At 43.9% G+C, this 27,700-nt stretch overlaps 1 protein-coding gene across 5 annotated transcripts in view; it reads left to right on the top strand.

Moving 5' to 3' along the window:
• The first annotated feature begins 327 nt into the window (after positions 1–327).
• The window catches only part of LOC137339947 (ectonucleoside triphosphate diphosphohydrolase 4-like), a 77,545-nt gene continuing 50,172 nt past the window's right edge, over positions 328–27,700 (top strand). For all 5 annotated transcript variants that reach the window (XR_010966647.1, XR_010966645.1, XR_010966644.1 and 2 more), the window contains exons 1-3: positions 328–582; positions 4,041–4,213; positions 8,392–8,571. Coding sequence is in view for 1 of the 5 variants with exons in the window: in XM_068002046.1 (XP_067858147.1) it covers positions 4,206–4,213; positions 8,392–8,571 (188 nt within the window). In the remaining 4 variants the exon portion in view is untranslated. The remainder of the gene's footprint in view (positions 583–4,040; positions 4,214–8,391; positions 8,572–27,700) is intronic.

Here is a 27,700-nt window from a genome sequence, read left to right as displayed (position 1 = left end):
GAGGCGCCTTGAGACTACCTTAAAGGCACAGTATAAATGCAAGTTGTTGAAAAAAAACAGTAGGTCAAAAGTCCCAGTCTCATTGGGCTTACAATCCCTTCCAAAAATTAAGTGAGCCAGATTGGCTCACCAAAAAACCCAATTTCCAGTTCAAGGTCACCAAAAATGCAATTAAACCAGTAAATGTTGGATCAGATTGACAGGTTTGGGGCCAGCCTCTCCCCTCAGCTCTGCCTCTAACAACAGCTGCCCTTAGCAACACTGTTGCCGGAAAGCGGATTTTGAAAGTGCGCGACGTTTTTTTTTCGCGACAGGAGGCCGAGCTGTCACCCTGGTTACGTGGCTGCCGTTTGCCCGGAGCTGACGACGGAGATGTGAGGCTGAGTGACATCGGCGGCGGCTTTGATCAGAGAGCGGGGCGAGGAACCCCTTTACCCCCCCCCCCCGTCCTCTCCAGTTATCGGTGGACGCCGAGTGATGGCATAGCCAACCCGGGGTGGGGGGCTGTTGCTGCTCACCGTCGATCCGGGTCCGTGTGGCCGTTCGCTAGTGATTGATGGATGGAGCGTGTCCCCGTGTGAGGTGGGTGGAGGGGAGATGATAGGGGAATAGCGAGACCGGGGGGGGGAGAGAGATGGAGATGGAGGGGAGGGGAGATTTATTTGTATTACAGGGGATGCAATGAAGGTTCACTAGATTGAGGAGAGGGCTGTCCTATGAGGAAAGATTGAGTAGGATGGGCCTATATTGGGAGTCACGAGCAGAGTGGTGGCAGGTAGCTGGGGGGAAGCAGGGAGACAGAGGGGGAGTAGAGGGACGGGGGGTAGGGGGAGTAGAGAGACGGGGGGTTGGGGGGGGGGGTTGGGGGAGTAGAGAGACGGGGGGTTGGGGGGGGGGGGTTGGGGGAGTAGAGAGACGGGGGGGGGGGGTTGGGGGAGTAGAGAGACGGGGGGGGGGGGTTGGGGGAGTAGAGAGACGGGGGGGGGGGGGGGGGTTGGGGGAGTAGAGAGACGGGGGGGGGGGGGGGTTGGGGGAGTAGAGAGACGGGGGGGGGGGGGGGGTTGGGGGAGTAGAGAGACGGGGGGGGGGGGGGGGTTGGGGGAGTAGAGAGACGGGGGGGGGGGGGGGGGGGTTGGGGGAGTAGAGAGACGGGGGGGGGGGGGGGTTGGGGGAGTAGAGAGACGGGGGGGGTTGGGGGAGTAGAGAGACGGGGGGGGTTGGGGGAGTAGAGAGACGGGGGGGGGGGGGGGAGTAGAGAGACGGGGGGGGGGGGGAGTAGAGAGACGGGGGGGGGGAGTAGAGAGACGGGGGGGGGGGGAGCAGAGAGTTGAGAGGCTGGGGGAGCTGAGAGATGGGTAGGGGAATAGAGAGAGGAAAGGATGAAGAGAGTAGGGGGAGGCTGTAGAGAAAGGAGAGAAGGGGGTAGAGGGAGAGAGGAAGGGGATGAAGAGAGAGGGGGATATGGGGGAAGGAAGATGGGGAGAGGGTACAATGCAGGAGGGTGTTGGAATGGGGAAAAGATAGAAGAGGGTGTTTGATAGAGGGAAGGAAGATTGGAGGAGGTGGATAGAACATAAGAAGATAAGAAATAGGAGCAGGAGTAGGCCATATAGCTTCTCGAGCCTACACCGCCATTCAATAAGATCATGGCTCATCTTCTACCTCAACCCCACTTACCCACCCTATCCCCATATTCCTTGATTCCCTTAGGTGTCCAAAAATCTATCGATCTTAGTCTTGATTATACTCTGAGCGTCCACAGCCCTCTGGGGTAGAGAATTCCAAAGATTTTGAGTGAAGAAATCTTTCCTCATCTCTATCCTAAATGGCCAACCCCTTATCTTGAGACCATGACCCTTAGTTCTAGACTCTCCAGCCAGGGATAACAGCCTCTAAGAATTTTGTATGTTTCAATGAGCTCACTTCTCATTCTTCTAAACTCCAGAGAATATAGGCTCATTCTACTCCATATCTCCTCATAGAACAACCTTCTCATCCCAGGAATCAATTTAGTGAACCTTTGTTGCCCCACTTCTAAGGCAAATAAATCCATCCGTGGGTAAGGAGACCAAAACTGTACACAATACTCCAAGGGTGGTCTCACTAGAGCCCTCAATAATTGCAGCAGGACCTCCTTTTATACTCCAATCCCCTTGCAATAAAGGCTAACATACCATTTGCCTTCCTAATTGCTTGCTGTACCTGCATGTTAACTTTCTGTGATTCATGTACAAGGGCGCATAAATCCCTCACCTTTTTAAAAAAAAATTCTGCTTTTCTATTCTTCCTACCAAAGTGGATACATTACACTCAGTCCTCTCATCTAAGACATTGCTATATATTGTGAACAGCTGAGGCCCAAGCACTGATCCTTGCAGCACCTCCCACATAGAGGGAACGATGATCAGAGGGGTGGATAGAGGGAAGGAAGATCGGAGGGGAAGTATAGAGGGAGGGAGGAGATAATGGAGGGAGGTGCAAAGGAAGAAGGGAGGGAAGGGGAGTATGCAGATATGAGGAATGAATAGTGGAAGAAAAGAAGTATAGATAGTGGAAGGAGAAAAGAAAGAGGGGAGACAGGAGTTTAGATTGCAGCGGCGAGGGAGAGGAGATTGGTGAACAGCTCAGCATAATTTCTTATCACCTCGCGTCCAAACAACACTCTGATGCTTTCATGATGCGTTTAAATGTGAATAATGACATTCTATTGACTGGTTGTTAAACCTTGTTTTGCTTTGTTTGCCAAACACCCTTGCAGACTGTCCCCCAGATGTATCTGTGTTGATCACTGTGGTTACAGAATAATATTGGTGCTGTGTCGTTTCTATGGAACTTTAACCCCAGTCTCCCCTTTCAGAATGCACTGTGGTTATCTTCAACTGTTGATGTATCAGAGTTGTCAGGTTGTGGTTCATGATTGTGAATAGAAAGGAGCATGGTAAGGGAAATTACAAATGGTGCAGTTATCATTTGCTGTTGCAGTACAGTGTATTGATTATGTAATGTGTACACTGGCTTTTATTTCCTGACTAGAACTGCTGACTACGGTTCAATAAGCCTGCGGTGATTATGTCACAACACTTTGCACTTTAGTTGTGAGGGCCAGCAATGATCTTTGGCATCCGCCATTGCATCTGCTGCCAGTGAAGGAAACCCACTGAGAACTTGAGTGGAGCTCGGCTCACCTCAAGTTCATTGTCTCCATCGTGACATCACATGCAAACAATGTGATGCGTTTTGATGCAACTTGTGTTCAGAAACAGATAGAAAAGAGTTGGCCAATTATTTTTTTGTGGACAGTGTTCTTTTATTAAACAGTCAGCTTATCTCAGGAGTAAACAGAACTTGCACTTCCATATGCTGTCTATGCAGGAACACAGCATAAAACTGCCTCTAACTCAGCATAAATCGGCATCAAGCCAAAAATGCCATAATGGTGGCTGATGTATGGAGGTTGGAAGATGTCACACTGGTGCAGTAGGGAGTGATCTTCTGAGATTGGGACTCAGGTACACTGTTGGGTCACAGTAGAGGAAATTTTACCGATCACCTGACAAGAGTGTTTGAGTTTTATACTAGGTGTCCCAAAACGGAAAGACTTCATTTCCCCAGCACCAACATCCTCTATACTGAGCATAAAATTCACTCACTTTTTTTAAAAAAATCCATATTGGAGTAAGAACACTTTTACCAAACATCCACCCCAATCCCTCCAGTCCATTGTACTAAAAGGATTGACTTAAGTGAAGCTTCGCAATGGGGCATGAAACACCATAGCCCAGCCATTTCAGGCCCTCTGTGTTTCCTGTTGCAGTAAATGGGAAATGGAAGCTTGTAAATGTCAGTCACTTAGTGACGGATCACTCCACCAGCCTGCAGAGGGCACACAGAATTGGGGGAAGGAAAAATAAACGGAGAAACCGTGTGACTATATCCAGTGCGTAAATCTTTATTGTCACAGATACAGTGCGTTTTATTGCTGATTATCTGCTGTGTGTTCTGACTCTCCAAATGCGTTTTTTTTTCCCTCCACTTATCAGCTAACCTTTGAGCTGTGCGTAGCAAAAGGAGGCAGGCCTGAGCCACGCTGTCAGCTATGTGTACCTATCGGCTCAAGATGATGAGGTGACATTCATCAGCAAGGAGCTTGGTATAGAAGCCGTGTGGTCAAGGTCCTTCCCTCCTACTCGCTGTGCCTTTACCATATGGCTAGGTAAGCAGTGCAACTCCTTCAAAAGTCTTATTGCGTGTTAAATCTTTTCGTACTGCATTTTTCTTAATGATCATTTGACAAATTGGGTTTGACAACTAAGGTCGAATGGATTATTCTGCTTTTTTCCCCTGTCCAAAGTCACTTATTTTATATCTCGGTCTGGTGCAGATCTGAGAATGATGAAACTATTTAGAGTGTTTGAAAGAGCAATGTTCTTGAATTGACGGTGCCAGCAGAGAAACAGTAATCTTGTGGAACCTCGATTATCTGCCATAGTGAAGGGGGGGAGGGGACATTTCAGAGGATAATGAAAATGGTTACATAGTTTAGATTCCCACTGAATTAAAATGTAATGGATAAAGCAGCACAACGACGAATTCTATGGCTTCCCAATTCAGTGCAACCCAGAACAATGGCTAACTATATAGAACAGTGCAACCTGTCTATTATAGTCACCTGTGGGCCCATCTAATTAGCAGCAGTACACAGCTGGCATCTCTGTGCAGGATCCTAATAAATCCAGTCATTTTTATCAAATATGGTCATAAAACTAATTTTTTTTTACACTAGATGACCCCATTGCTTTTTAAAATGAGGTTTTGAATTTCCCATGCTCACAGGGATTATGGAGCTTACAATCTGCCAGCCTGGGAAATTGGAATTTTCTGCTTGGTTTGGTACCACGTGTAGCTATTGAGAACTTGCTGTACAGTGCAGGGCTCTCCCTGAATGTTTTCAGCATACAGCTACTGTACTGACAGAAGTATCTTGCTTCGATTTGAAAAAGAAATGTAAAGACCTGCATTTGCATGGTGCCTTCTCATGTCTCGGAAGCAACTCAAAGTGCTTTGTGTGCAAGGAATTCTTTTTCAAGTGCAGTGACAGTTTTCTTTTATTCACCCTTGGGATATGGACGTCGCTGACAAAGCCGCTATCTATCGCCCATCCCGATTGATTGCCCTGAGCGGTTTGATACAACTAAGTGACTTGCTAGGCCACTTCAGAGGGCAGTTAAGAGTCAACCACTTATGTAAGGCCAATGTGGCAGCCATTTTTTAGACAGCAAGGTTTCACAGACGGTGATGAGAATTGACCTTTTGTTTTGGTGGTGTTGTATTTGGACTATTCTTCTGAGTCAGAAGATGTCACAAAAAGTGACAAGTGTGAGGTGGTGCATTTTGGTAGGAAGAATAAGGAGGCCACATACTGCTTGGATAATAAGAGCCTAAATAGGATAGAGGAGCAAAGGGATCTTGGGGGTACACAAATCACTAAAAGTAGAGACGCAGGTTAATAAGGCCGTAAAAAAGGCAAACCAAGCATTAAGGTTCGTTTCTAGAGGGATAGAATTGAAAAGCAAAGAAGTTATGTTAAACTTGTATAGAATTTTGATTAGAACACACTTGAAGTATTGTGCACAGTTCTGGTCTCCATATTATAGAAAGGATATAGAGGTATTGGAGAGGGTGCAAAAACGATTCACAAGGATGATACCAGAACTAGGAGGATATCCTTATCAGGAAAGGCTGAACAGGCTGAGGTTCTTTTCTCTAGAAAAGAGAAGACTGAGGGCTGACCTGATAGAGGTCTTTAAGATAATGAAAGGGTTTGATTGGGTAGACATAGAGAAAATGTTTCTACTTGTGGGGGAGTCCAACACTAGAGGTCATAAGTATAAAATAGTCGCTAATAAATCCAATAGGAAATTCAGGAGCAACTTCTTTACCCAAAGAGTGGTGAGAATGTGGGACGTGCTACCATAAGGAGTAGTTGAGGCAAATAGCATAGATGCATCAAAAGGGAAGCTAGATAATCACGTGAGGGATAAAGGAATAGAAGGGTATCCTGATAAGGTTAGATGAAGTAGGGAGGGAGGAGGCTCGTGTGGAGCATAAATGCCGGCATAGACCAGTTGGGCCGAATGGCCTATTTCTGTGCTGTAGTTTCGATTTAACTCAATGTAAAATACCACTGGTTCATTTCAAGTGAAGAACAAAGTTTACCACTGCTCTCCTGATCCACCCCAGTGGCTATTGGGAGTGCGGATAACTGAGATTGTGCTCTGCTGCAACTCTACCTCAAACTGCCAATTGAAAATACAAAGAGTGGAAATTTAAAGGACCAGAGTAACACTGCTGAACTGCTTTTTTTTCCGGATCTGGAATTTCTCTCTCTCCTCCATCGCATTTTCTCCTTGTTCTGGTCTTGCCATGCCATGCACCTCCAGCAGCCTGGCTGAGGAAACTATCTCCTAGTCTTGGCTACTGCTTCTGTGTTTTGCAGAGATGTAAATGTGAGCTGAGGATTGCATGTACCTACATAGGCACTTAAAAGGTGAAGCTATTCTGGATGTGTAGTCATCTATGTGGCCTTTCCCGGTTGGAACCCATTCCATCATCTCCATTACTAACTGTAATCTTTTCACCTTAGTGTGCTGTTTATTCAGGCCACTGCTTACTATCTCAGTTTTGGGCATTAGATCCTCACAATATTTTTACACAGCAAGGTCCAGAAGCATTACACCTTTGCTTTTGTTGGGGTGCAGTTCTCAGAAGTGTTAACTGGACATGATTTTCTCCTTTCTCCCTTTCATGTCCTGTGATACATCTCTGTTAAGGACACTTTCAGCTAAACCAATGTGTATCTTTGCCTTTCTTTATTGCATACCCCTTACACTGGGCATTCAACATCCCAGGTATGTGAACTTCTCCACCACTTCCACCTCACCATCTGTGTCTGTTGTCTTTCGTCTTCCTTCAGTGTTCTTCCTTTGGGCACAATCTTGGTTTTTGGCAAGCTGATGATGAGCCCACGTTTATTCCCTTCATCATTTAGCTCTTCCTTTGGTTTTGTGTGTTTGTGTCATGGGGACTTCCTCCAAGAAATTATAGTGTCATATTACTTCTAGTTCAACCCTGGTCAAAAGGTTAATAGGGCTAAGGGTGACCCCATTTGTAGAAGAATGTCACTCCCTTTGTGCATTCAGGCCTGAAGCTGTGTGACCAAGTACTTGCCTGAGTTGCCAAAAGTTGCACAGTCCAATTAGACATTGCACTAAAGCTGAAAAGAATGGTAGAGGGTCTCAGCTGGGTCCCAGGGCTTAGAATCGGAATGGCAGTTAAGGGAGTTAGGAGTCTGAATACCAGGCAACGAGTGAGTGCAGGACAAACTCCTGAGGGAGGTGACTAACTGCTGGTAAACTGCAAAAAAAAGTCAAGCACAGTAGAATTTCCCTCCAAGGTAATTAGCAAAACATCAGGCTATCAATCTAATGGTACTGTCAACTTTATTCAACCTTGACCAGCTGGCTTCCATGGATGATTTTCCCACATATCCAACAGATGCTGTTGTGTTCCATAGACTGTTGACTTAATATTTCCTTTTTGAGAGGGAGGATAGTAAATACTGTAGATCTGGAGAAATATGCTGATTTGATAACTTTAAGGAAATTCTTCATTGTTTGAAAAGCAGAGCCTTGAGCATCTCTAGCATGCTCTAAACTGTGAGGAACGCATCGAGCTGACATGCTTGCCAACAGCAATGAGTGTCTTCAATAAATAAATGTTATAAAATGATATAGTACTCTATATTAAAAATTTACCACCCAGAAAATTGTGGTAAATCACAGCCATGAATAGAACTCCATAGGTTCACTAGTGCTATGGCTCACTCGGTAGCACTCTCGCCTCTGAGTCAGAAGGTTGTGGGTTCAAGTCCCACTGTACTTCAGTGCAGTGCTGAGGGAACGCTGCACTGACGGAGGTGCCGTATTTCAGATGAGACGTTAAACCGAAGCCCTGTCTGCCCTCTCAGGTGGGTGTTAAAGATCCCATGGCACTATTCGAAGAAGAGCAGGAGAGTTCTCTCGGTGCCCTGGTCAATACTTATCACTCAACCAACACCTAAACCAGATGATCTTTCATTTATTGCATTGCTGTTTGTGGGACCTTGCTGTGCGTAAATTGGCTGCTGTGTTTCCTACATTACAGTAGTGACTCCACTTCAAAAGTATTTCATTGGCTGTAAAGCCCTTTGGGACGTCATGAGGTCATGAAAGGCGCTATATAAATGCAAGTCCTCTCTTTCTTTCTCTGTGCTTCGACGTGCAATAATGAATATTTTATTTCTTGCTGCGCTTTTAAAAAGGATTATAAAGTTCCCCTTTATCTTTCTTTCAGAGTTTGTTTTTCCTGTTTGTTTCCTGCATCGTGGCACTTCAGTGTGTCCCCCATAAACACCACAGCCCGGCAGAAAGTGTTGTTTGCAGGCATCCTCTTCACATTCTGTCTACTGTTCTGTCTTATTTTTATGGAATATCAGCGTTGGAGACCACAACTCCGGGACAAAGAACTGGAAAAGTAAGTAGACCTGGAGAATATCACTGATACCACGAGATGACCCTATAAGGCTAGAAATTACTGTTGATTACAGCAGGTGAATACTTAACACTTTTGTTTGACATTCCTCTGTCCATTTTTTTTTAGCAGCGGCGTCAACCCATTTATGAATGCTTCTGTTAAAATAATAGACGTCGAAATGTCATATGAATGTGTTCAACATTTGCCCGCTGTAATCGGCAATAGTAATTTCTAGCCTATAGAATCTTTGAATGTCATTTGCCTGCCCCAGGAGTTAGCATTGGTAAAAGTTGGGAGTGCTGTGCACAAGGTTGCACTGTCTAGCGATGATGCGAGCATCGTTAGGCCTGATGGTCTTTATCACCCTTCTTTTTGCGTGTTCGTACGTACAAAACTTAATGGTAACAGTGCCAAAGCAGTACTGTTACTCTGATTTCAGTTAAATACCACAGTATTGCTGTAAGAAATACCCAGCAGTACAATTTACTGATATGGGCCAGACGGACATGGATTATCAGTTGAACATTTTGGGTTATCTAACACCAGAGGGGTGTACTGATAATACAGATCTGTTACAAGTAATGGGAGTGGTCTAAGATGATGAATTACACAATGATATAGTGTAATGGCTAAAGCAAAGTTTTATTCTCATGGTGTTTTTTAGTATAGCCTGTATACACTGGAGTTTAGAAGAATGAGAGGTGATCTTATTGAAACATATAAGATCCTGAGGGGACTAGAAGTGGTAGATGCTGAGGGGATGTTTCCTCTTATGGGAGAGACTAGAACTAGGGGACACAGTTTAAAAATAGGGGGTCTCCCATTTAAGACAGAGATGAGGAGAAATTTTTTCTCTCAGAGGGTCGTGAGTCTGTGGAACTCCCTTCCCCAGACAGCGGTGGAGACATGGTCATTGAATATTCTTAAGGCTGAGTTAGATAGATTCCTGATTCACACAGGAGTCAAAGGTTATAATAGGTAGATGGGAAAGTAAGGTTGAGGTCACAATCAGATCAGCCATGATCTTATCAAATGGCAGAGCAGGATCGAGGGGCCGAATGGCCTACTCCTGCTCTTAATTCGTATGTTCATATCTATGTTGAGTGAAGCTAATGACAACATGGCACTGGGTATATAGTGTGAGGCTCAGTTGGTAGCACTCTTGCCTCTGAGTCAGAAGGTCATGGGTTCAAGTTCCACTCCAGAGACTTGGGCACATAATCCAGACTGATGCTCCCAGTGCAGAACTGAGGGAGTGCTGCACTGACAGAGGTGCCATCTTTTGGATGAGACATCTGCCCTCTCAGATGGAGGTAAAAGATCCCATGGCAATATTTTGAAGAAGGGCAAGGGAGTTCTGACCAATATTTATCGCTCAACCAACATCACTAAAACAGATTATCTGGTCATTGTCACGTTGCTGTTTGTTGGACCTTGCTATGCACAAATTGGCTGCCGCATTTCCTACATTCCAACAGTGACTGCACTCCAAAAGTACTTCATTGGCTGTAAAGCGCTTTGGGACGTCCTGAGGTCGTGAAAGGTGCTATATAAATGCAAGTCTTTCTTTATAATAAGTAGCTGTCAAATCAAAAGCAATAGTTTTGTAGAAAAACTGTGGCTGCTAAAATATGAATTAAAACAAATGAATTTGCCGGAACTACACAGCGTGTCAGTCGGGGCTCAGAAGAGAAAGGTAGTTTAACATTTCAGGAGGTACCCTTCATCAGAACTGGAACAGTCAGATAGCAGAGTACTTTTTATAGGACTGACTGAAACAGAGAGGAGGAGGGGGGGGTGGGTGGTGGAGGTCAAGAGCACAGATATAAGCTAACTACTTTCACAGAGAGGTGCAAATAATGGGTTAAATAGCTTTAAATTAATAAAAATATAAAGAATACCAGTTGATCCTTCGTAGTGTTGCACCCAAGGAGTCAAGACTATGTGTAGTCTTCGGGTGAGGCTGGGTTAGAGGGCACATAATTGTAATTCAGTCCCCATTTTAAAGCCATGCATTCTGTCCTTATTTTTCTATTATAAATTCGTGTGTCCACTTTTGTACTGGAAACTGCCTATGTAAAGTTGTCACGCTGTAATTACAGCCTCCTGCCAGTAGTGATGTGGCAGTTTCAATTATAAAAATGCACATACAAAAATATAATGGAAAACGTTAGCAGAAAGTGTGTCCAGTCATCAGATTTTTTATTTTACTAATTGTTCTCCCCAGGCATTGCATACTGTAAATTGGAGAATATAGTCTCTCTCTTAGCAGTCTCTGCTGTCTTTATATTGCCATTTCTCTCTTTCCCCCTGATTCCGTCTCTCTCTTGTTCCCCTTCATTCTTATTTTTGCTACTCTGTCTGTCTGCTCTTTCCATTTGGGTGGGAGATGGTATGGGTAGGGTGTAGTGGGGAAAGGAGCCACCAACAGTTGCCTGCTGCATTTGAGGTGAGATTTGTGGAGAAAACGTGATCCCCAGCAGCTCCCTTCCCATCTTTTCCCCAAATCATTTGTGCTTTCTCCCATTTATATCCGTACCCTTTCTCACCACACCCTCACTCCCATCACTATCCCATCTCTTCCCCTTTGAATTGCTCACTAAACCCATTTATCCCCCTCTTTCTCCTCATGCTATCACACTTTTACCCTTCATGCCCCATCCACTCCCTCCACTACAACTTGTTGCCCCACATGGCTAGTGGTAAGAGACCAGAGGCCTCGTCACCCTCAAGCTCTTTCCTTCTATCCCCTTACCCTATCTTCGGTTTTCCTCAAAGTAACTTTATTTGCTTTCAAATTCAATTAAAAAAAAATTAAAATGACAAAAGAAAGTGGCGTTTGCCTTTCTCTCTCTTTGTTTCTGTGTGTGTGTGTGTGTGTCTCTCTTTCTCATAGGTTTAAGCCTTTAGATTTACCTTTCCTGTCGACAAAATGCAGGTGAGGTAATTAACTGGCCTCAGAATTCAACTTTTTTTTGAAGTAACGTTACACAAAGAAAGACTTGCTCTTTCTATCTCGCACATTCTCTGTATGCGTGTGTCGCGCACACTTAATAAAAAAAAAACTATGAATTTTACCCCAGTTAAGCTTTTGAAATTTGTCCTCTGACTTTGCTTCAAATCAATTTAAAAAAATGTTGAGCAGAAGCTGCTAGATGCTAAAGAGAAAGTAATCCTCAGTGTAGCTGACTGAACAGTACTACTGAATCTTGAGAAATTAGATACACTGCATATGCTCAGACTCGCAGTGTCACAACTCTGGGCAAAAATATAAACTCCAACCCTAGGCTTTCGGGAGAGGCTGAGGCTGAGGCCTTAATACCGGCTTTAATGAAAGCATTAAATTTATCCATTGAATTGTCTTTTAATCATTTTATTTTGAAATATGTAATTTTTTGATTTCTCTTTTTGTTTTGGTTGAACCCTTATTTTGGACAATAGAAATTTCAGTTTCTGAGGAAAAAATTGTGAATGAAAAAAATTTCAGAGAGTTGTAGGAACCCGATGGCCAGATTGTGCAATAAGAATGATGAGTTTACAAAGATGTTTTACCATTATAAATGTAGATAGAGGAATTTATAATGGGAAAAATTGACAAAAAGGTTTGACAAAAATCGTGACAGCAGGATTTGGTTTGATTCATATCTAGGTATTGCAGTTGAACAGGGAAGCAGATAATATTTTTTAAATTGCAAGGTATGGTGGGAGTTAAATATCTCAGCTATAACTCAGGATCTCTGCCCATAACCTGTCACAGAAGATTTGTACCTATCCTGCTCTATCTACAGCTCAGACGCAGGCTCCTGCCAAACCGTGCAGCCATTGTTAGCCGTTCTGTTCCCATCATAATCTCCCACTCTGCAGGAACTCAATCAGGCTTATTTATTATTCGCCACAAGGACCAGTCATCCGATCAAAGAAGATTCAATCAGCGATCTCTATCAAAACTCGCCGGTATTATTCCTTTTTCCTGTAAGACTTCCCATAATCGGGCGAGCCAAAGGCAATATTTCAACTTCTTGTGTCAAGATTTTTCAAATCTTTTACAAACTTAGTTTCCTTTTGGCTTGATTGGCAGTAATTGATGTATGTATTACTGCTTCATTTGTAAAACAAGAATGTGTGTGATGCCACTGATGTATTAAAGGTCCTGGTCCAGCCATGACTCCATCTTCAGACCTGTTGATAACTCAGGTCATTATATCATTTGAATATTGTGTATACTGTTCTGTTACCATGGGCAGCATGATTATCATTTTTAAAAATGCTCCTGCTAATGAATATTATTTTCATTTTATTTAAAGTTCCCTTCACCCCGCCCTTCCCCCCCCCCCCCCCCCCCCCCCGACCAATACATTTTCTTCCTGCGGTGTTGGTTCTTTCTGTGGTGCAGTTCTCTGGATGCTAGTTGACTTCCACTCCTCGCCCCAAGTGGCCATAAGTAATGTGTGAAGTTTGGCAGTAAGTGTTGGGAGGCCTTTTGAATGGAGGTCGCATGACAGCCAAACCTGATCCTGTCCTCGCCCAGCTTACACGGGCACACGCGTGAACACACACATGCACTGGTCGCTGGATAGAGATCCAGAACGGGTACCCTATTTTCTCCTCTCTAACCTTGTGGTGTTGAGCCAATTGTAGTGCCTCTACCTCGGGAATCAAACTTGTGATCTTCCAGGTCTATACAGTTCAGCTGTTCATTAGATAAACTTATAGGCAACAGAGCACCCTAAAAGTGCAAATATTTAATGCCTTTTCATTGCCTCACTGAGATATTTCTATATCGTCCCCTTCATTTTCAAGTTTTCAAAAAACCTACATTCAGGTCATTAAATCTGTCAACTGTCTCCCTCTCGTGGGGCGACTGTTATCCTCTCCCCTCCCCACCTTTCATTTTGTTCAGTCCTTATAAGGGACTTACTTATCTTCCAGTTATGATGAAGGCTCTGTACCTGAAATGTGATCCTCTCTCCAAATACTGATTGACCTACTGTGTATTTGCAGCATTTTTTGTTTTTAATGTCATATTTCCTATGCAGTATGAAGCTTAAGTGACATGGTATATTTCAGGTGATCTTGTGTCCAAAATCAAAAACAATTTGCCTGACGTTCAGCTGCATATATTTTGTTTGTGTGCAACCCTAAACCACTTTGGAAAATGACTAGAAAATTGCCCCACCAAAAAGCTGTATGTCTTATTTAAATTTTTAAAAATGTAATTTGCTGTTTGCACATTTACACCATTGGCTTTCCACCTGTTAAGTTGTTTCACCCCGATGTTGAGCAGCTGACATGAGAGACGCCTGTGCCACACAGCACCTCAAACAACCCGTGCTGTGAGATTCAAAGAGTGGTGGAAACCTGCAGTTATGGGCCTCTCGCTCCGGCCTCCATTCAAAATGGTGGTCCTGACAGGGCAGTGTGTTACTCTGCATGACATGATTTAAAGAAACATATTTAAATATACATGTATGATGCAGTGGTTATCATAGTAGGTACAGCACAGGAGGAGGCCATTCAGCCCATTGTACCTTTGCCGGCTCTTTGAAAGAGCTATCCAATTAGTCCCATTCCCTTGCTCTTTCCCCATAGCCCTGTAAATTTTTTCCCTTCAAGTACTTATCCAATTCCCTTTTGAAAGTTACAATTGAATCTGCTTCCACCGCCCTTTCAGACCATGCATTCCAGATCATTACAACTTGCTGATCACCTTAAATCTGAGTCCTCTGATTACCAACCCGTCTGCCACTGGAAACAGTTTCTCCTTATTTACTCTGTCAAAACCGTTCATGATTTTTAATACCTCTATCAAATCTCCCCTTAACCTTCTCTGTTCTAAGGAGAACAACCCTAGCTTCTCCAGTCTCTCCACATAACTGAAGTCCCTCATGCCTGGCACCATTCTAGTAAATCTTCTCTGCACCCTCTCTAAAGCCTTGACATCCTTCCTAAAGTGCGGTGCCCAGAAGTGAACACAATACTCCAGCTGAGGCCTAACCAGTGTTTTATAAAGGATAACTTCCTTGCTTTTGTCCTCCATGCCTCTATTAATAAAGCCCAGGATCCCATATGCTTTTTTAACAGCCAACCCCATTTTACCCATCCCATTATTGGGTAAATCAATTTTATATAAGCACATAACAGGAAAATGTCTTTAAAACGGAAAAGTGTGATTTGGATAATAGTTGAACTTGCCTGCACAAATCAGAAACGGTAAGATGTCATTCAGTCATTTAGCTGCTTGCTGAATGAATGTGTGACTGAATACATATTTTCACCAGGCTGAGGCACTTGAGTTATGGGTTTGGCCTGTGTGCATTCCAGAGTACTTTTTATTTATTGTAAACAATTTTACAACACCAAGTTATAGTCCAACAAATTTATTTTAAATTCCACAAGCTTTCGGAGGCTTCCTCCTTCGTCCGGTGAACGGTGTGGGAAAATTTTTTTTTATTTAGAAAGAACTTGCATATATATGGATTCTTTCATATCCTCAGGAGGTTGCAAAGAAACTTCAGAGCCAATTAATTGTTTTTGCAGCGTATTCATTGTTGTTTTGTATGCACATTTGAGCACAGCAAATTTAAACACAGCAAGGTCCCACCAACGGCAATCAGATAAAAGACCAGTCAATCTATTTTGGTGGTAGTACGTTGAGGAATAAATGTTGGCCAGAACACTGGGAGAATTCCGCTGACATGGGATTTTTTAAGGCCACCCAAACAGCCATTTGGGGCTTCAGTTTAACATCTCATCCAAAAGGCAGCACCTCTGACAATGCAGCAGGCCCTCAGTATTATATTGAAGTATCAGTCTAGATTATCTGCTGGAGTGGGCCTTGAACCCACAACCTTGTGACTTAGAGGCCCAAGTGCTACCATTGAGCCAGGCCGACCCACTTAAGTGGGAGATTGCGCTTTTCCCATCCAGTGCCAACTTGGAGGAATCAGATTGGCCCCCTAACAGCTCCAGAGCAGCTCAAGAGGCTATTACACAAGATTAGGGCTCATGAGGATAATATATTAGCATGGATTGAGGATTGGTTAACAGACAGAAAGCAGAGTGTAGGAATAAACAGGTCATTTTCAGATTGGCAGGCTGTAACTAGTGGGGTGCCGCAACTGTTTACAAGATCTATCAATGGCTTACATGAGGGGACCGAGTGTAATGTATCCAAGTTTGCTTTTTTTTTTATTCGTTCACGGGATGTGGGCGTCGCTGGCAAGGCCGGCATTTATTGCCCATCCCTAATTGCCCTCGAGAAGGTGGTGGTGAGCCGCCTTCTTGAACCGCTGCAGTCCGTGTGGTGACGGTTCTCCCACAGTGCTGTTAGGAAGGGAGTTCCAGGATTTTGACCCAGCGACAATGAAGGAACGGCGATATATTTCCAAGTCGGGATGGTGTGTGACTTGGAGGGGAACGTGCAGGTGGTGTTGTTCCCATGCGCCTGCTGCCCTTGTCCTTCTAGGTGGTAGAGGTCGCGGGTTTGGGAGGTGCTGTCGAAGAAGCCTTGGCGAGTTGCTGCAGTGCATCCTGTGGATGGTGCACACTGCAGCCACAGTGCGCCAGTGGTGAAGGGAGTGCCAATCAAGCGGGCTGCTTTATCTTGGATGGTGTCAAGCTTCTTGAGTGTTGTTGGAGCTGCACTCATCCAGGCAAGTGGAGAGTATTCCATCACACTCCTGACTTGTGCCTTGTAGATGGTGGAAAGGCTTTGGGGAGTCAGGAGGTGAGTCACTCGCCGCAGAATACCCAGCCTCTGACCTGCTCTCGTAGCCACGGTATTTATATGGCTGGTCCAGTTAAGTTTCTGGTCAATGGTGACCCCCAGGATGTTGATGGTGGGGGATTCGGCGATGGTAATGCCGTTGAATGTCAAGGGGAGGTGGTTAGACTCTCTCTTGTTGGAGATGGTCATTGCCTGGCACTTATCTGGCGCGAATGTTACTTGCCACTTATGAGCCCAAGCCTGGATGTTGTCCAGGTCTTGCTGCATGCAGGCTCGGACTGCTTCATTATCTGAGGGGTTGCGAATGGAACTGAACACTGTGCAGTCATCAGCAAACATCCCCATTTCTGACCTTATGATGGAGGGAAGGTCATTGATGGAGCAGCTGAAGATGGTTGGGCCTAGGACACTGCCCTGAGGAACTCCTGCAGCAATGCCCTGGGGCTGAGATGATTGGCCTCCAACAACCACTACCATCTTCCTTTGTGCTAGGTATGACTCCAGCCACTGGAGAGTTTTCCCCCTGATTCCCATTGACTTCAATTTTACTAGGGCTCCTTGGTGCCACACTCGGTCAAATGCTGCCTTGATGTCAAGGGCAGTCACTCTCACCTCACCTCTGGAATTCAGCTCTTTTGTCCATGTTTGGACCAACGCTGTAATGAGGTCTGGAGCCGAGTGGTCCTGGCGGAACCCAAACTGAGCATCGGTGAGCAGGTTATTGGTGAGTAAGTGCCGCTTGATAGCGCTGTCGACGACACCTTCCATCACTTTGGGAATTAGGGGTTATGGGGAGCGGGCAGGAAATTGGACATGAAGCTGAGTTCGGATCGGTCAATGCCCTGTGGGTGGCGGAGAGGGCCCAGGGGCTATGTGGCCGGGTCCTGCTCCGACTTGTGTTCTTTAGATTTGTGGTTGGGATCAGATCAGCCATGATCTTATTGAATGGCGGAGCAGGCTCGAGGGGCCGATTGGCCTACTCCTGCTCCAATTTCTTATGTTCTTATGTTCTTATGATGATTGAGAGTAGACTGATGGGGCGGTAATTGGCCGGATTGGATTTGTCCTGCTTTTTGTGGACAGGACATACCTGGGCAATTTTCCACATTGTCGGGTGGATGCCAGTGTTGTAGCTGTACTGGAACAGCTTGGCTAGAGGCGCAGCTAGTTCTGGAGCACAAGTCTTCAGCACTACAGCTGGGATGTTGTCGGGGCCCATAGCCTTTGCTGTATCCAGTGCACTCAGCCGTTTCTTGATATCACGTGGAGTGAATCGAATTGGCCGAAGACTGGCTTCCGTGATGGAGGGGATATCGGGAGGAGGCTGAGATGGATTATCCACTCGGCACTTCTGGCTGAAGATGGTTGCAAACGCTTCAGCCTTGTCTTTTGCACTCACGTGCTGGACTCCGCCATCATTGAGAATGGGGATGTTTGCAGAGCCTCCTCCTCCCGTTAGTTGTTTAATTGTCCACCACCATTCACGACTGGATGTGGCAGGACTGCAGAGCTTTGATCTGATCCGTTGGTTGTGGAATCGCTTAGCTCTGTCTATAGCATGTTGCTTCCGCTGTTTAGCATGCATGTAGTCCTGAGTTGTAGCTTCACCAGGTTGGCACCTCATTTTTAGGTACGCCTGGTGCTGCTCCTGGCATGCTCTTCTGCACTCCTCATTGACAATACAAAGCTAGGTAGGAAAGTAGGCTGTGAGGAGGATGCAGAGAGGCTGCAAAGGGATATGGACAAATTAAGTGAGTATAATGTGGGGAAATGTAAAATTATCCACTTTAATGGGAAGAATAGAAAAGCAGAATCATTTTTTAAAGGTGAGAGATTAAGAAATGTTGGTAATCAGAGGGATTTGAGTGTCCTTGTACACGAGTCACATAAAGTTAACATGCAGGTAGAGCAAGCAATTAGGAAGGCAAATAGCATGTTAGTCCTAATTGCAAGGTGGTTGGAGTACAAGAGTAAGGAAGTCTTGCTGCAATTATATAGGGTTCTGGTGAGACCACACCTGGAGTACTGTGTACTTTTTGGTCTCCTTACCTAAGGAAGGATATACTTGCCTTAGAGGGGGTGCAACAAAGGTTCATTAGATTGATTCCTGGGATGAGAGGGTTGTCCTATGATGAAAGATAGAGTAGAATGGGCCTACATTCTCTGGAGTTTAGAAGAATGAGAGGTGATCTCATTGAAAAGTATAAAATTCTTAGAGGGCTTGACAGGGTAGATGCTGATAGGCTGTTTCCCTGGCTCGAGAGTCTAGAACTAGGGGTCATAGTCTCAATGGGGTCGGCCATTTAGGACCGAGATGAGGAAAAATTTATTCACTCAGAGGGTTGTGAATCTTTGGAATTCTCTACCCCAGAGGACAGTTGTTGAACATAAGAAATAGGAGCAGGAGTAGGCCATACGACCCCTCGAGTCTGCTCTACAGGGACTATATTCAAAACTGAGATCGATAGATTTTTGGACACTAAGGGATATAGGGATATGGCGGTAAGGTGGAGTTGAGGTAGAAGATCAGCCATGATCTTATTGAATGGCGGTGCAGGCTCGAGGGGCCATATAGCCTTTACCTGCCCCTGTTTCTTATGTTCTTATGTAGGAGGGGACCAGAGATCTAAAATGGTGAGTCCCACAAGGCCAAAAATATGCAAACTATACCATTTTCTCATTATAGTCCACTTGAAAGGCAGACAAGACCTCTGTTTGAAGTCTCATTCAAAGGATGATAATGCAGCACTCCCTCAGTACTGCACTGGAGTGTTAACCTAGATTATATACTCAAGTCCTGGTGTGAGGCTTCAACCCACAACCTTCTGAGCTAGCTGTCAACAATGTTAACAGCTGAGCCAAGCTGGCCCATTTTGAAAGAAAAGAAGGGATACTAGTATAGGAACACCGCATTTGCCTAAAATTTCTCTGCTGTTTTAGCAGAGAAGTTAACCTATTTATATACGTAATCACTGTCACTAAAATTGCAAAGAGAGGAATTTCAGACTGAATGCATTAGGTGCTCGTATCCCGTAGTGATTTCAGGGGCAACGATGTTTGCTATAAGCAGAAAAAAAAATTTCTTTGATAGGTGGAGGAGTACCTTTTCCTATTTTTTCCTCCTTTTTCTTTTAAAGTTGTCCTGATAATTGCAGCAACAAAGTTTGCAGCCTGATTACAAACAGCACTGTATAAAGTGACAGAGACTGTCGCATCATCTTGGGTCAGCTGAGAGCACTACAAAAATAATAGACACCAAACTTTAGCGGCATTTTGGGGATGAAAAATAGGGGTGGAATTCAGTTTGAGGAGGACAGATATTTTGTGGGGCCATCATGGCAGGGTTGCAGCATAGACTGTTCCAGTAACTGAGCGCATCCTCTCTCTTTCCCCCTCCCAAAAAAAATCCCAAACATCATGACACAAAACTTTTATTGCACTTGTTATCTGGTTCAAATGCTATAAAGCATAGCTGCAACGAAAATATTAGACCCAACTGGTTCCAAATGCAATCTATTTTGATTGCATGCATTTAAGGGGAAGCTAGATAAACACATGAGGGAGAAAGGAATAGAAGGATATGCTGATAGGGTTAGATGAAGAGGGGTTGGAGGAGGCTCGTGTGGAGTATAAACATTGGCATAGACTAGTTGGGCCGAATGGCCTGTTTCTGTGCTGTTAATTCCATTTCCCATGAAATGCAGTAAAGGAATGGAACTAAGTGCTGTATTATGCCGACAACGCACATTTGTTGTGATGTTAATTGTTAGGGCAGGGACAGGAGGAGGAAGGAGCATGTGGCCATAAAAATCGCTTCTGCAATTAATAGGTCAGCTTTACATTGACTGGAAAATCTGACTGGTTTAACCTTGGGAAGGGAGTAAAACAGAAATAAGACCTCGCCAAAGGCTAACTTTGTTTAAAAATAGAGCATATGAGGAAGGCTGGCCAGTCCACCTGTCTAACTAATTAGGACGTTTCACAAATGTGGTGTGTTCCCACATGCTGTACACGCAAGGATGAATTTGGGAGGCATTCTGAGGCGCCATTGTTGTATGAAATGAATCCCGAAAAGGATTTTTTTTTCATCAGAGATCTCGCATACAAATATTCTGAGTACAAAGTCTCATGTTGCGTAAGACACCAGAGAGCCAGAAACTCTCTGGTATCTCACCCAAGTGGCTGTTCTTCATGCGTGAACCTAGACAGTGAGTGTTGACAGACTTGGTGAACCACCTGAGCCTGATCTTGTTCTTATCCAGGAGTCGAGCACATATCTAGCTAGGTTGACTCTCCAAAGCAGTACTGAGGAGGTGCTGCATTGTCAGAGGTGCCGTCCTCTGGATCAGACATTAAACCAAAGTCCTGTCTACTTGTTCTGGTGTTTCAGGCTGGCTGTTAAAGATCCCGAGGCACTATTTGAAGATGATCAGGAAATTCTCCTAGTTGTCCTGGCCAACTTTTGTCCCTCAACCAACGCCACCAAAAACACGGAAACTAGTCATTCATCTCGTTGCTGTTTGTAGGATCTTGATGTGTGCACAATGGCTGCCATACCAGCACTACATTTCAAGCAACTTCAAGTTCCAGAATTTTTGATCACTGTTTTTACTATACAATGTTTCTCCTCTCCCTCCCTTCTCCTGAAGTCATTGACTCTGTTGCTGTAGTATGTTTCCTCAGGCAGCAGTTGCCCCCCGCCCCCCTGGACCTGACTGACTGAAGTGTACAGCTCAGAGACAAAAGCTTTACTTCTGAGCTCCCAGGGAACCCCAGTCTCTGTTTCAGTAAGCACCGGGCGATGACCGATACACAGCGAGAGGATCAGTTTTATAACTTTGCAGCTTCATTCAAGAATATAGGGCAGATTGTGTATTCTTTTCTCTATTCATTCTCGGGATATGGGTGTCGTTAGGAAGGCTGGCCTTTATTGCCCATCACTAAGGTGGTAATGGATCTTTTGTTTGAACCACTGCAGTCGGTGTGGTGAAGGTACTCCCACAATGCTGCTAGTTAGGGAGTTCCAGGATTTTGACCCAGCGACGATGAAGGACTCTTTAGAGTCAATATTGTACCTTCTTTTATGCTGTTACCTACATTATTCTATTTTGAGAGAAGATTAAAGCTGCTGGACTTTTGTTAGCTGTTTACTTGATGGTAAAATTCTCTGAAGTAGGTTTTAATTGATTTTAAATGTTTGTGCATATTTTAGGAAGGCTTTGCACTAATCTACTTTGTGTGAGGTGAATACACAATTTTACTTCTATCGATGCAGTGGACACACTATATGATGGAGTGATACCAACTTGAAAATGATACGTTGGCTTTAAAAACATTGCTCCCCATTTCCACCCTAAAAAAAAATAGGAGCCTGAAGGAAGTCATCTCTGACCTCTTCAGAGAATTGCGTACTGTATGTTTTTAGATTTTCCTGATGGTTGAGAGGTAAGCATCGAGAGGCTTTGCAAGATTAAGGCTTAACTATTATTAGATCCTCCGCTCTTGCAAAAACGAGGGGCTATTTTTGGATCTTTTAAATTTGTGTACCAGAACACATTTCCTCATATAATCTAGAACCATCTGCACTCATTGTGCTTTGCTGTTCATTTTCTTTCCCAGTTGTGACAGTTTATGTAAAATATCAATTTATAGCTCCATCTGACAGTGACCTTCTTGCAGTGCCTTGATGGGAATGGCTTCCTCCTATTGAAGGCAGCTCCATGCCCAGCGTATCAGTGTAGGAAAGTACCAATTCGGACTCGAGTGCAGGACATGCTGCGCTTTACATTTCCAGTAATGATTAATGTCTAGCTGTTTTGTTAGCAATCTCCTGTCTTTCCTTTATCCTTCATTTTTCTAGTTTAAGTTTTTTCACCCTTCCCCCAAATGCCCCACATTATTTAACACGTCCCTCTCGGCATGTGCAAGTCCCACTTCAAAACCATTCTCTAGGAAGCATTCCAGTGTGGACTGCGATGCTTCATCTACTGAATTATTATTTATTTCCCATTAGTGATTTTACACTCCAAGCCTTCCCTACCCTGGAGTGTTGAGGAAAACTGGAGCTTCTCTATCTCCATCCTGGTTTGAGATCAGCCAACTCAGCATGAACTGGGAAAACAAACCTGGGACCATCATGATCTCCACAGTTGTTCCACACTAAACAGCATGCTTACCAACTTAACTAATGGGGCCTCCATCTTGGGAGTCCTTTTAAAGAAAGAATGATATTTGGTGTCATTCTCTTGGTTACAATTTCCAGCTGAAAGTGCAATAGGTTTGTGACCAAAAAAGGCTAGTCACAAATCATAAGACCATAAGAGATAGGAGCAGGAGTAGGCCATTCAGCCCCTCGAGCCTGCTCCGCCATTCAATGAGATCATGGCTGATCTGATTTTTACCTCAACTCCATTTTCCCGCCCTTTCCCCATATCCTTTGACTCCCTTGCTGATCAAAAATTTGTCTAACTCAGCCTTGAATGTATTCAATGACTCAGCCTCCACAGCTTTTTGGGGTAAAGAATTCCAAAGATTAATGACCCTCTGGGAGAAGAAATTCCTAAGTTTGAAAGAATCATATATTTCTGTAAGAATGGCCAGTTCTGTGTGATTCAAAAATGATGGAAAATAGGAGCATAATCAGTCATAAAAGTACTTCACCGTCTGAAAAAACATTGCTTTCTGGAGGATTACCTGACTTTCCAATGGGTCAATAATTGTTTGAAATGTGACTTGCAAAACACAAGGCCTTTGTCAGAGCATGTCTGTGATGTTTTCTGGGCCCATGGCTAAAAATGTATGAAGCCTGAATAGGAAGGGGCGATGTTGCCCGAGTTGGGGGAAGCTTCTTCTCATTTCTATGCTCAGATGGTGCCATGGTTAGCTGTTGGAGTGAGTTTTAAGCTCCAGCACGAACTGCATCAGATCTCTGGCAGTGGGAACTTCTGCTAAGTGCGTTCTTCCAATTTATTTTGAAATTGTACTTCTGTTGACATTGCGAACTACGCAAATGCTTCTACGCAGGACACAGTGCCTTCTTTATTTTGCGTTCAGCTCTGCGCTAGTGCAGCAATCTTAAAATAGACTTACTGAATCTTCAACTGCCTCTGTTGTACATCTGCTGTGTTGGCACGAGGTATTGGCATTATTGAGCCACTAGTTGCAAGCTTGACAATTAACTTTAAAATCTTTTTATTTGTTTGAATTTTCTAGTGAAACACCATGTCCCGCCAGCATTATGACACTTAACATACATTTCTTGGAAGTGTCAACTTTTGAGTGTCCAATTCGTCTCCCTCACACTTGTAATTTATTGGTCTTTTGTGCTGAGGTTGCTTATGTATACTGATACTTGTGTGAGGTCTTGGGAGTTCTACTGGTTGTGTTGTCACTGGAAATAGAGCAAGTCATATGCAAATGTTCAAAGTATCCAATGTTAGATGGGCTGCAATCAGTAAGAATTCTGACCTGCCACAATGAATCCATGTAATTACCTAAACTTTAAGACCATTCGCTCTGTGAAGTTTTTTTTTTAATTGAGAAGCGTTGGTGAAGGCTCGTAATGCAGGACAACCACCAAGGTTGAAAAGAGCGAGAGATAGCAAATGAAATGGAGGTTAGATGGCCCCAAGCTTGGGTTCTAAAAGCCTGTAGGTTTTAGGAGAAAGTGAAAACCTGAGTCAGGTTTTAAGGTCTTGGGGAGGTTTGACTTAAGAGTAAGAGGTAACTCAAGGGTCTTGATTGCAATGCAGAGGAAGAGAGTATTGGGCGGTGCATTTTGAGCTTAGGATGAATGAGAAAGGAAAACACTGATAATTGTAGTCTTGGGGGGAGAAAACTATATTTACAATTTAACATTTTGATGGCATTAAAAACAAAAAAGTGCTGTAAAATTTCCTGAACAATCTCTGTATTTTTGAAGTATTTTTTGCTGTGCTGCCTGAATTGCCTTATTTCATCCCGTATTACTCTTTCAATGATTTGAATCCGGAAGCCAAATGACCAGTTGAATTGATTATTGTTGCTTGTTTGCTAATGCACACCGTACTTAACAGTACTTTGCTCCTTAAGTATTCTATGATGGGCTGAGCACTTTGTAGTGAAGCGGTCCTTCAGTTATCATGTGCGATAATTTGGCCAAATTGAAGGAAAATTTGCAGATAAAGGTCAATCTCCGTGCATTTAATGTGATTTGCTTCAACACTGCACAACATCTTATGACCAAGGAGTATAGAATTTCCCATACAACAACAGGAAAGTGAAATTTTTGCTTACAGTAACAAATTACATTGGGCGTAAACAGTGTTACCAGCGAACACACACTCGATTTCTAATGATCTAAAGGGAGCAGTCGGAAGCAATTCCCACTCATTTTGCAGTCTGTCGGCAGTGGATGCTAATTGATGTGGCGTTGAACCAACAACTTGGAAGGGCAAGATTGTCTTTGGTTGAAATTCAATACAGGTAATGCAGCAATTTAGTTCTTGAGGAGGGGGCTGGGGACGACCAGTCACCTTTTGACACCACTTACTAATGTGAAAGCTGGCACTCTTTGGAGAGTTAAACTTATTACGCCATAAGCAATATTCAATATCAATTTTCCTCTAGTTAATACAAGCCCTTCAGATGCTATTACCATGATGGAAGCTTCAAAGGGGGCTCCTATTACTTACTGCTTTATCAAAATCTCTGTGCTAAAATGCTCCTCAGAGGAGCTGTACTTACAATGCCCTACTTCGCAAGCGCTTAAAATCTTTGGCACAGTGTTCCCTAACCTGTCGATTGCAGTTCCTGCAGGCAACTGATTCTGCTGTAACTCCCCCACCCCGCCCCCAAACCCCCAATTTCACCCATCTCTCCTGATAGTGCCATCTACAAGTGCCTGCTGGCTGGCTGCCATTCCTCTGGCACCTCACCCAAGTGGGCACTTCATGTGCAAGCCTGTGTAATGCATTTAAGCGGGTATTTTAACACGGGGTGCATCGCAGCAAGCCTGATCTTGTCTTCGTTCAACATTGTGCACTTTCCCGCAGGGTCCACTGTGTAGTGAGTAGGAACCGGCACTCCCCTTTTCTAATCCGGATATTAATCATAGCCAACCCAGCCGAGATCCGGCATCCAGTTCTGACTTTGTACGATCCCATTAATGCGCCACCGAATCTGGTGTTGCCTATTAATTTTAAAGGCAATTGGCTAGACTAGTGTTGAGGTTTGCCCACTGGTCTGTAGCACCATTCTTATTAGAAAATGATACAAGCAATAGTTCAGGCATTCTTCTTGTGAGCCTAAGCAGTAAGTGTTGGTGGATTCAATGACCAAGGGGAATGTCCCAGCCAGGTCTGACCTCCCCTGATAGGTGATATACCAAGAGGGGTTTGTTAAATGGTGATCGGGAACAGGAATTCTGGCCAATCATTATTTTGCCCCTATCTAGCACAGACTGAATCAGGATTTTCCTGCTCTACTGTACAGCACAGTATCACAAAATGCAGTAAGTTCATCCAACTGTGCCATTGGTGAGAGTGGCACTGAGGTTTGTATCCTCAATTAGCACATATTGTGTTCTCGACCATAGGCAGTGAGGGGGGTGGGGGGGAGGGGGGGAGGGAAGTGAGGTAGTTCCAGGACACAAACTCGTGCATTTCCTAATTGCCGGTCACACAGCAGTGCTGACAGAAGCCCGAGCAGCAGATTTTCGGGCTGCTTTGTCAAATAAATACATGATATTTATATCATGGACAACGGGAAAGTAACATAAACAGGGAGGACAGAGGAAAAGCATGCAACAAAGTCCTAACAACGTAGAAAGGGGATGCAGGACTCTGAATCCAGTGTCCTAATGTAAACATCAGCAAGGAAAACCCAAATTCAGGATTCTGATTTGACCATCTTCACTTGCAGGATACAGTTGCCGACTGCATTATGGCACTAGCTGGCTGGTACTGTGGGCCGCTAGTCATAGCAACCAGTAGATGACTACCAATAGCCAAGCTTTACTGAGTATGTTTGGTCAGCTTGTCGTGCTGCATCATAGAATCATTCAGCTCAGAAGGAGGCGTTCGGCCCAAGTGCCTGTGCCAGCTCTTTGAAACAGCTATCCGTTTAGTCCCATTCCCCTGCTCTTTCCCTGTAGCCTCGCAAAATTTTTTTTAAAGTATATTTCCACTTTCCTTTTGAAAGTTACCATTGAATCCACTTCCACCGCCGTTTTAAGTAGCACATTCCAGATCATAACAACTCACTGAGTAACAAAAAAAAATTCTCCTCATCTCCCCCATTGGCTTTTTTGCCAATTATCTTAAACCTGTGTCCTCTGGTTACCGACCCTCCTGCCAGTGGAAACACTTTCATTCATATATATACATATATAAAAGTATCATTGAATATATATTTTTTTTAATCACTGAGAAATCTGGACGAAGAGCTAAGACTCATAGTTTTCTCAATCTTGATGATGCCTAAGAAAAAAAGAACAAGAAAAACATGATGGCAGGAGGAAGGATAGAACGAGTAAAGAGTTCCACACCCAGATTCTGGGAAAGAATCAGTTAAGGAAGGTGACTGTTATGAGTCTTGATTTCAACACATTGAGAACATAGCGAGGGCGAAGGGTATGTAGGAGAGCATTTGTGTAGTTGAGGAACAAAAACGCTCAAGGTGAATTTAAAGCTAAATTCAGGAAAAATTTCTTCACACAAGTAATCACTTGGAATAAACTTCTGGGTAGGGTAGTGGAGACAGAAACCGCAGGCTCAATAAACAGCCAGCTGGATACCGTGATGGGACAGGGCAAGAGAAGGACTTTTTTCTTCTGTTGAATGTCCTTTCTCATTCTGTATTTATCACATTATCCTGTGAATGTTATGTTAGTCATCTGATCCCAGAGATAGCTGTGTAATTATCCGAGTGCTATCTCATGTACTCTCTGTACGCAGTAATATTTGGAGAGCAATGTCCAAAATATATTTCAGGGTAGAAATAATTTAGAAACACAAACTTTTCAATGCAACTGTTACTCATAGTATTTGGGAGCTTGGTAAAAAAATTGCGTATTGTGAATTTTTACCAGATTAGAAGGTATACACTGGGTAAGTGGATTTAGCTATATGTAATCTTGCAATTTGTTCTTTCCTCTTGGGCACAGTTAAACTTTCATAGTTGTGCGTTCAACGAATGAAGAACAAATGAAATGGGTAACAACTAAGGTGTGGGGGTTGGGGACGAGATTGTGAGTTACAACATGTTCTTTCATCTCCGAAACCTGGGTTTAAATCCAGCCTGAACTAATGGGATGAATGTCTCTTCTGTCTGCAGGCTGTGATGGTCCTGTGTGAAATGAATTTGCATAGTCTCAATCCAGATCCTAGTAGGCACACCTAACTGCATCTAATTTGGTTCCTAATC

This window comes from Heptranchias perlo, chromosome 21 (assembly GCF_035084215.1).
Source record: "Heptranchias perlo isolate sHepPer1 chromosome 21, sHepPer1.hap1, whole genome shotgun sequence".
NCBI classification, from domain to species: Eukaryota; Metazoa; Chordata; class Chondrichthyes; order Hexanchiformes; family Hexanchidae; genus Heptranchias; species Heptranchias perlo.
The sequence above is the reverse complement of the archived record's forward strand: the minus strand, read 5'-3'. Positions and strand labels throughout refer to the sequence as shown.